At 40.5% G+C, this 10,908-nt stretch overlaps 1 protein-coding gene across 1 annotated transcript; it reads right to left on the bottom strand.

Moving 5' to 3' along the window:
* Positions 1-1,501: 1,501 nt before the first annotated feature.
* Positions 1,502-9,070, bottom strand: LOC119570699. Its single transcript, XM_037918337.1, has 3 exons — positions 4,504-9,070; positions 4,175-4,260; positions 1,502-1,621 (listed from the first exon to the last, which is right to left on the bottom strand). Exons 1-3 carry the CDS (start codon positions 9,068-9,070, stop codon positions 1,502-1,504), a joined length of 4,773 nt encoding a protein of 1,590 aa, XP_037774265.1.
* Positions 9,071-10,908: the final 1,838 nt, after the last annotated feature.

Genomic DNA, 10,908 nt, shown 5'->3' with positions numbered 1-10,908 from the left:
ATTTTACTAAATTTTACGTGCGTGCGGTGTTGTGTGTGACTGTTGCAACGAGAGAGAGAGGATAGTGTAATGATTATATTGATATTTACTGAAACACAAACACCGATCCACAAGCAGTCTTTCTTACAATGTAGCACCTTAAACAGACAAAAGTTTCTGTTTCAGCCTATCGGTGTATTAGATGTAATCCGTAAATATTTGGAATTCCATTAGAAGGAATAACAATCGAGAATAAATTGAGTTTTGGTAAACAGAATAAAAACAATTTATCTTAGATTACAGTATTAGTAAAGTAATTCGCAAAGTGAGATTGGAATATATAAAATTGATATCCCAATAAGCAGTTTCTGATGTAATCAAGAACAGAGTATTTCAATGAAAAACGAATTTCAACAGTTAGGAATACTTATTTAGATTTGTTCTGGTTAACTTCATCTACTTGCCAGAACGAATGAGGTGATTCCAGAGAGGATGAATCGGTCATATTAAGATTATTTATCGCATGGCTTCTCGTATGTCAAAACAGAATTTTGTGCTCTACACACAGATATAGAAAGAGAGAGACTGAGACTGAGAGAGAAAGATAAATACAGAAACTGAGATGAAGAAAGAGAAAAATATCGTGAAAATTAATACGCTAATATGCCTAGAGCGAAAAATCTGTGATCATTGCGTTTTGCTGATTAAGATATGACTTAGAAGTATGGAAAATCTTACTAGGAGAGACTTTATATAGGTATGGACAGTGCTTATACATAGAAAAAAAAAGTAACCGAGAGAAATATTGTAATATATAAGCTATCTGCTTTATCCTCTGCTCGTCAAATTCTTAGGAAAGGGTATTTTATCTTGGCGGGTAGATAACATAGCTTTTTCAATCTCAGAGTTATAATAAAGCTATATTTTAATTAGACAAAAGCTTATGTTTCATGAATTGTCGAGATAAACTGGAATCACAGTGATTTTAATGGTCACAAGCAAACTTTGAGTTGTCTAGTGTAAGTAAAACACCATATGATTGCTAGAATAACATACGCAAATATATAGTGAAATACTGTAAAATTAACATGATAGCTGGAGTCTTTCGTTAACAGAATACATATAGTTTATGACACGAATTATTGTTATTCACACCACTGCGGTTATCAAGAAGGCTTGTGTGATTTCTACCCTCTCTTACGTTCCAATCTACTCCATAAAAATCCCCAAATTTCGTGTCCCAATAATTAGAACGTTTATTCTTCATTCCATCAAAACCGGTTGTTTTTAAAGTTCAATAATTGAACGGTTTAATTTGTACAACCTCATTTTATGCATTTACAAATGAATTCATACAAGTTTGCTTCTAAGGTTCCTGTATACAACGTTTAATTTAGAGCCGTAAACTAGCTGTTACGTGGAAGCTGTCCTACTTGAACGCGAATGTGAGAGAGTCGGGAGTGACTGAATTTTTTGTGTAAATATCATTAAAAGCAAAAATTATTTTAAGAGGAATGTGTTACTAGTGTGCATATACTCTGATAGCGTTGTTGAGGTTTGGAATGTTAACAACTAAGGCAATTCTCAAGATATTCCTAATAATAGGAGTACAAGAGTCAAGAGAAAAAGAAGTTGACTTTCGCTAATTTTCAGAATTATTAGGATCCTAGTTTCATAATAACTATATCACTTAATCATCCCAAAATCGAAAGATATCTAGCGGTAGCTATTGATTTAGCTTGAAGCTTCGTTTATGATTCTTGTAAAAACATGTGAGTATAAACGTGTTAATCTCAGAGACTATTTGGAGGAGAATTTATACATATATACATTCACATAAAAGTATGTGTTTCGTTGCTATATAATTAGCAATATATAAACATGTTTCTAAAAAAAGTAGAAAAATTGACACAAAATGTAACTGACTCGTTTTCAGAGGCCAAAGAGGATAAGACAATTTTATGTAGGATTTTTTTATTGCATATCTATATCTTCTTAACAACCCTTCTTTTTAATGACGAAATTATTTGTTAAAATGATTGCAATAACGCATATAAACATTTTCCCTGCCTTTATGACCAACCTCTCCTGTACCTCTACCTATCTTTCCATTTATCTGTTTGTGTTTGTATAGTATAGAATCCTTTTCTTTCGATACACGAGAAACTATTATTATATTCTTAGAATTCATACCCAACTGGATCCGGCTCACACATTTTGGTAAACTATGATGTCGATCGATGTTTTTCAAATTATATTTACTCTCACTCTCTTTCTCTTTCTGATGTCACAACAGTTACACACACATAGACATGTATGTGTGTGTAATTACACACACTCACTCACACTTTCTCTCACACACACACACACACACTCACACTCACACCCACACTCATTCACACCCACACTCATTCACACCCACACTCATTCACACCCACACTCATTCACACCCACACTCATTCACACCCACACTCATTCACACCCACACTCATTCACACCCACACTCATTCACACCCACACTCATTCACACCCACACTCATTCACACCCACACTCATTCACACCCACACTCATTCACACCCACACTCATTCACACACACACACACACACACACACACACACACACACTCACACTCACACTCACACTCACACTCACACTCACACTCACACTCACTCGTACACATTCACTCGAACACACACACACACACACACATTATCTCTCTCTCTCTCTCTCTCTCTCTCTCTCTCTCACTCACTCACTCACTCTTTCTTTATGCTTGACTGAATAAAAGAAATCCTTAGGCGATTACTCAAATATTACCAAGGAGGTAATCTCTCCCTCACGGTGAAAACATTCAGCAGAACATCAAAAGATATTTTATCTTGGATTCCCTCCAGACTGGTTTCATCTCCCTAATTCATGTTCTTCTGAAGGTAATGTGGCATTAGGAAGTCAGCAAATACATTTTTGAAAAATAAATGAAACACTTTGATAAAAACAAGAATTATTCTAACAGGAATATATTGGTGAACACCATTATTAGCGTGAGTATACTTTATTAATACAATTCTCAAGATATCCCTCATGTTGAGAGTACAAAAAAAAATGCCAGAAAAAAAAAATTGGAAGCTAACAAGTTAACATGCCGTAAGCAATTTTGTTTATGAAATTTGTACTATTAATTATGATATTAGTGTCACACTTTACTCAATAAATTATCTATATTCTGAGTATTATTTATGGAATTCATATTTTTCATTTATATTCGAGGAATTTAGTTATTTCATATGCAATCCATTATTACGGAATATTTTTTTATCACTCGAGATAAGTGTTTGTTTCATGAGCAATTACGTTTGTTTCATGAAATTATTATATGTATTACTTTCCATATTATTAGTGTGATTGCAATACTACTTACTTAAGTTTATTTTAAGGTCGGTAATATTACTTTCTTCTAGTTTTATTCTCGTTTATTGAGAAGGGAAACTGCGAGCCACTGATAGAAATAATGGAGACATAAATGCGGGGAATAACTTCACTTGTTATTGTTTATTATTCACTTGGCACACAATACATTGTTCAATGAATGATGCCCTACCCATTCACCCCACTCACTCACCTTTCGCATTACAGGCTAATCCTAATACTAGATTAACAGCACTAACCCAGTCACTTCACCAATAGTCATTTCACCGAGTCATTTCACTGTCCGCACTCACGTATTTCGCACTGCACGTTCAATACTTTAGTCTTCTCTGTTCAGCACTTTCATGTTGTTTATAACTTATCAGATGAGAAAATGAAGTCTGTTAAGTTTATAAATCTTCAAAGTTGGTTTCTTTCCAAGGAAATAGCGGCTAAAACAAGGGTCGAGAGCACGTCCTTTTCAGCCGGTGGTGAACAGTGATCTCTTTACCTTACGGCATGTTAGGCCTAAGTCACCTGCTACAGCCAATAGTAGCGGGAATATTTGCATATGCGAACAAGCATTACTACCTAATCTTCCATTCAGCAGTCACACCTCTCATTCGCTAGTGTTTATACTTCTGTATATAGGAGAATTATATTTATCTATATACGGTTACGTTAATTAACTGTAATTATCGTGACATTACCCCCACCAAAAGTATACGCTCCAACTAAAGATATCTTCTTGTTAGCTAATTTAACTAAGACGAGAAAAAAAAATCCACTTGAAGTGATAGCTTCTCTCCTTCAAGGTTAGATTCTGAAGTGATAACCTGCGCAGGAGTCAAGTAGTACAGGTTTCGAACCTCAGCTGAAAGTTGAGAAAAATATATAAAACATCTATAGGATGTTTACATTTTTATCTTCCACCTTTATAAATGAAGCACAAAATTGAATTTATATCATGGTAATACCAGTAGCAAGTTAATAATTAGTCGATTATATGCATACATGCAATGTAGATATCCCACGTATTTCAAGTTTGTGTTTCAAAAAAAAAAAGAATTTAGAACTATACTTCCTTTATAATCAAGTCATTGATTCTGCTTCGCACCTTCCCGGGAATGAAGATTCTTCTGCAGTTGATGCTCCACCTCCGCTTCATGATATTGTAGTTGAGGTCCCGGGTTGCGAGACGTTTCAGGTCGACTGTCCTCAAGGTCACTGCTGCTTCCGCTGATCAGCCTTGAGAGTAGATCAGCTCCTACGTTCTCAGTTCCTCTTATATAGCGGATAGTGAACTCAAATTGCTGAAGGTAGAGACCCCAGCGCATCAGGCGCGCATTGGCGGTCTTGGATCGTTTGAGCTGCGAGAGAGGCATGTGGTCTGTTTCCAAAGTGAATTTAGCACCACACAAGTAGTAATAAAACTTGTGAATCCCCTCTATAACAGCTAGCAGCTCTCGTTCAACAGTCGAATAATTGCACTCAGCTTTGGAGAGTCTACGGCTGTGGTAAGCGACGGGGAACAATCTGCCATCAAACTCTTGCAAAAGGATTGCTCCAACACCTCCCGATGCGTCTGTCCGCAAAGTAAACGGTTTATCTTTGGATGGAAGTCGGAGAATAGGTTCAGAACACAAGGTTTCCTTTAGTGTAGCGAAGGATTTCTCCTGCTCTGCACCCCACACCATCTTGTTGCTGCAGTTTTTCTTCAGGAGGTTGAATAGCGGAAGAGCAATCTGCGTAAAGTCTTTAATGAAGCTCCGATAATACCCAACGAGGCCGAGGAAAGAACGAAGCTGGTGTTGATTTACGGGTCGCGGTGCCATGCGAATCTTCTGTATTTTCTCCTGCTGACACTCGCATTTGCCATCTCCAACGGTGTGGCCAAGGAAGTGTGTCCGTGTGAAGGCTATCTCACACTTGCTGGGCTTTAAGGTCATTCGATGCAGAGATAATTTACTGAAAACTACGTCGAGCAGCTTCTGGTGCTCAGCCAAAGTTGATGTATGTATGAGTAAGTCATCCATAAAGATTTCTACTCCCGAAATATCTCCAAGTACCTGACGCATGCACCGATTGAAGACTGAGGGAGAGTTCGTTAATCCAAAGGGTAGCACCTTGTATTGATACAGTCCACAGGGGGTTTTGAAAGCTGTTATCTTCCTGCTTTCTGGATGCAAAGGAATCTGGAAGAATCCTTTTGTGAGGTCTAGTTTCGTGAAATATTTAGAAGCAGATAAACGCGAGAAGATAAGGCGTTGATCAGACATTGGTTCCGCCTCGAATTGAGTAGCTGTGTTAACGCGACGGTAATCCCCGCAGATCCTAATGTCTCCTCCTTTCTTCTTAACCACAACTATGGGTGAACAATACGCACTCTTAGACGGTTCAATAATGCCAATAGCTTCAAGTTTCTTTATCTCTTTGATCACCAAGTCTACATACCGCAGAGGTATAGGGTATGGTTTTGTGCGCACTGGCACTTTATTACGAAGGATGATTCTATGTTCTTCCACCTTGGCAACTCGGGGTTGATCAGAGAAGATTTCGGGGTACTTCTGAATGATCTCACGGAGGTCTGCCTTATGGTGGTCCTCTAGCTTCGGGTTTATGATAATACTCTCTGGTCCTTCCCTCGAATCAGTTTCAGGAGTCCAGGGCTGACAGAAACCAGAGTCCTCAGGTATTACGGTTGCCGCACACCCAAAATGCTTCAAATTATCCACACCGCTATCAGGAGAGGACCGTCGCCGAACATTCACTGGACGTCGATTGTCACCCCTTTGTTGACGAGTTGTACAGCTAGGCTGAGATACAGGGGAGGACCTTGGATAATATTTCTTTATCATGTTTATGTGGAAAAGTTTCTTCTCGTGGCCGATTCCTACGATGTAATTAACGTCCGAAACTCGCTTGAGAATAATATAAGGTCCACTCCACTGAGCTAAGAGCTTGTTTGTGCTCGTAGGCAACAATATCAAGCATTGATCTCCTTCATCAAGTGTACGAAGCTTAGCTTTCCTGTCATAATAGGACTTCTGAGTGACCTGACTTTTCAAAAGCTCCTCCTTTGCGAGTTCGCACGTAGAATGCAAGCGTTCATTCAGATCCAGAACATACTGATAAGAGGAGGTGATTACTGGGTCATCCTCAGTATTGTCCCACAGCTCCCTTAGAACTTGCAAAGGGCCTCTTACTGGTCTACCATACACCAACTCAAATGGGGAGAATTTTAAGGAACTCTGTGGTGCTTCTCTGTAGGCAAACAGCAGCGGTGCCAAGAGGCGAGGCCATTCCCGAGGCTGGTCTGCTGCCATGCGTTTTAGCATTTTCTTTAGTGTGCCATTAAATCGCTCACAAAGTCCATTTCCTTCTGGGTGGTATGGTGTAGTTCTCATCCCCTTTACTGACAGGAGTTTCCAGGTCTCTTCCATCATGCCTGATGTAAACTGTGTGCCTCTGTCGCTCAGTACTTCCCTGGGTATGCCAATTCTGCAGAACACACCAAAGAGAGCTTCTGCAACTGTGGCAGCCTCTATGTTCTTCAAAGCAACAGCTTCTGGCCATCTTGTTGCAAAATCAACGATTGTAAGGATGTACTTCGATTTATCGTCAGCACAAGGTGTAATGGGACCCACAATATCGACAGCCACCCGAGAGAACGGTTCCGAAATCACAGGAAGTGGCTGTAGGGGTGCCGCAGTATTGCGTCCCTTGTCCGTTGTCTTCTGACATATGTCACAGGAACGGGCGAGTCTTAAGATTTCAGCTCCCATTCCAGGCCAGAACATGGTGGTTTGTATTCGGGCGAGAGTTTTGGCTGCCCCCATGTGACCTCCGAGGAGCGAGTGATGCCCCAACTTGAAGACTTGTTGGCGGCATCCAGCTGGAACAACGAACTGCAGCTTCACCTCACCCCTCGGCAAAGTAGTTCGTCGGTAAAGTCTGTTGTTCTGCCATATAAAGTCCGTCTTTATTCCTTTGTAGAGGCGAACATGTCGTTGCTCAGCGTATTCATGTAGTTTGGAGAGGGTGGCATCATTCTTCTGCTGCTCAGCTATGTCCTCGCCTTTTAATAAAGCTTCCAGACCTTGTGGACTTGCCAGCCGTGTGCTGATCTCAGAGCGACGTGCAGCAGCTCTCGTAGTGACAGCAGCACTGGTATGATCTATAATGCCTGCAGATATGATCGGTACATCGTGAACACCAGGGGATTCTGACATAGGGGTGACATCTTGTGCAGCAGGTTCACTCTCCTCTGTAGTTTGAGTCATCGCGTCCTTGCCTCCTTCCACCTGTGTCTGCGTCTGGACCTCTTTTGCCGGGACCAGAGAAGCTCCAGGCACGTTGCCCAAGACAAAATCGAAGGCGGGGTTATCCATGACAGCAGCAGTCACAGTGCCTGTAAAGTAAGGGGACTGGCAGAAAACCTTTGCCTCATTCACCACTATTTGTGAACCATCAATCATTGTAACACGAACGGTTTTGCCAGTATAATCCTTTCTTTTTACATACCTTTTTTTAACTACACATCCTGTGGACCCAGAGTCTCGCATGATAACTGCTCTGCGACCCTGGACTAAGCCCTCTGCAGTAGACAATCTCTTGTTGGCTGCTGAAGGCAAGGGAAGAGGAGAGCATGCACAGAGTACGTGGTGGCCAAGTGCCAGGCCAGACACATGTACCTGGGGCTCCTCCTTTTCCGGGACACTGTTCACTGTAGCCAAGTGACCGGACTGGTAGAACGGCTTCTTCTCACCTCCTTTCCGTGGCATATTGAAAGGCTGGTGCTTGTGTTCTCCCGGCTGTGATTTTGCAGTTTCAGGAGATTTTAACTCTGTTTTTGCCTCCCTGCGATCACCGACACTTCTCATAGCAGGTTTCTTTGACTCTTGCCTTCGGTCGCACTCTTTCTTGACCCTGTAGTTGTAGCCATAAGCAGAGAACCAGCCATCTGCTATGTCCGCAGTCTCCGCCAGGCTAGTAACTTTATTCCTTCTCAGCTGAGCTCGCAATCCTTTGGGCAGCGAAGATAGCAGCTGAGTAACCAGAATGAGCTCCAGGATACCTTCCTTGGTATCAGGTAAATTACTCAGTCGATGCCAAGTCTTGAAGAGATGAGAGAGGCGAGTGATGAAAAGCCTGCAGGTCTCCCGCTCGTCAAGGTGAGCTTCCTGGAACCTGCAACGAGCCTGCTCGAGGCTAATAGCGTAAGCACTCAGCAGAGCCTCCTTTAATTCACTGTACGTCAAATTACCTTCTATTTCGGTGCGGTGATAAACATCTAGGCTGTGACCCTGGAGGCGGGTTACGAGCTGCAGAAACATCGTTTTCTCGTCCCACCCGTGATCGGCGGCGACCCTTTCGAGTACGAGGAAATAAGCTTCGACCTGGTCTGCGTCGTCAGGAAACATCGGCAACTTCGTCTTGGGAGGAGCCACGGGCGGGGGCGGCGTAGCTTTAAGGACCTCTATCTTATGCTTAAAATTTAACTCCGCCATCTGAATCTCGTGCTCCCGCATCGCCTGGGCGGCCGCAAACTCGCGTTCGCGATCCTCCCGCTCTCTGCGCTCCGCCCGCAGGTCTCGTTGCTGGTCCTGCACATACTTAGCAATATCACGAGGATCAGTCAATCCCAGGTCTGCAGCCTCCTGCTTCAGTACCGCTAAATCCATTTCTTGATAATTAACTTTCAGTTCTGTTCGTGCAAACAATTAGTGCTATTGAATCACAAGTGCAGCGTACGAACGAGTTCTTGGTTCTTGGTCATTTAATTATTGTTCATAATATTGGTTCGTCTGTGCCACTGATATCTAGCTAATGATGGAATGAATGAAATGTGTGCAAGAGAAAAATATTAACACGTCCCCTATATCACAAAGGAAAGCAAATGCTTGTAACTCTACCGTGGAATGTAACGAGTCAAAAATTACAAAGGTGGATACCGACGTAATTCCATTCTGCTTATATGCAAGCACATTTACTCTACTTAATAATCAGTGGCCCCACGTTGGGCGCCATTGTCACACTTTACTCAATAAATTATCTATATTCTGAGTATTATTTATGGAATTCATATTTTTCATTTATATTCGAGGAATTTAGTTATTTCATATGCAATCCATTATTACGGAATATTTTTTTATCACTCGAGATAAGTGTTTGTTTCATGAGCAATTACGTTTGTTTCATGAAATTATTATATGTATTACTTTCCATATTATTAGTGTGATTGCAATACTACTTACTTAAGTTTATTTTAAGGTCGGTAATATTACTTTCTTCTAGTTTTATTCTCGTTTATTGAGAAGGGAAACTGCGAGCCACTGATAGAAATAATGGAGACATAAATGCGGGGAATAACTTCACTTGTTATTGTTTATTATTCACTTGGCACACAATACATTGTTCAATGAATGATGCCCTACCCATTCACCCACTCACTCACCTTTCGCATTACAGGCTAATCCTAATACTAGATTAACAGCACTAACCCAGTCACTTCACCAATAGTCATTTCACCGAGTCATTTCACTGTCCGCACTCACGTATTTCGCACTGCACGTTCAATACTTTAGTCTTCTCTGTTCAGCACTTTCATGTTGTTTATAACTTATCAGATGAGAAAATGAAGTCTGTTAAGTTTATAAATCTTCAAAGTTGGTTTCTTTCCAAGGAAATAGCGGCTAAAACAAGGGTCGAGAGCACGTCCTTTTCAGCCGGTGGTGAACAGTGATCTCTTTACCTTACGGCATGTTAGGCCTAAGTCACCTGCTACAGCCAATAGTAGCGGGAATATTTGCATATGCGAACAAGCATTACTACCTAATCTTCCATTCAGCAGTCACACCTCTCATTCGCTAGTGTTTATACTTCTGTATATAGGAGAATTATATTTATCTATATACGGTTACGTTAATTAACTGTAATTATCGTGACAATTAGTAATATTACTTATATAATAAGCAATATACTAGCAATGTCTAAAAGGTTAATATTTAGATATAAAAAGCGATGGTCTTATATTCAATCCTAGACCAAGGCCAAGGAGTGTAAGACAATTGTGTGTAAAAATTTCTGACTGCATATCTGTATCTATTTAACAACCCGCCTGTATATTAACGAAAATATTCATTAATATTGTATGTAGATGTACAAGCACAAAGAAAAGCAATAGTAAGGGATTATATGAAATCTTTCCCGCCTCTTCAACCGACCTCTCCTGTGTTTCTCCCTCCCTATCTCTCTTTTTCTCTTTCTTCATCTCAGTTTCTGTATTTTTCTATCTTTCTTTCTCAGTCTCAATCTCTCTCTTCCTATATCTGTGTGTAGAGCACAGAATTCTTTTTTGACATACGAGAAGCCATGCGATAAATAATCTTAATATGACCGATTCATCCTCTCTGGAATCACCTCATTCGTTCTGGCAAGTAGATGAAGTTAACCAGAACAAATCTAAATAAGTAACTGTTGAAATTCGTTTTTCATTGAAATACTTCAGAACAAATCTAAA

The sequence above is a fragment of the Penaeus monodon genome, unplaced genomic scaffold, assembly GCF_015228065.2.
Source record: "Penaeus monodon isolate SGIC_2016 unplaced genomic scaffold, NSTDA_Pmon_1 PmonScaffold_361, whole genome shotgun sequence".
Lineage (NCBI taxonomy): Eukaryota > Metazoa > Arthropoda > Malacostraca > Decapoda > Penaeidae > Penaeus > Penaeus monodon.
This window is presented reverse-complemented; position numbering and strand designations above follow the sequence as displayed.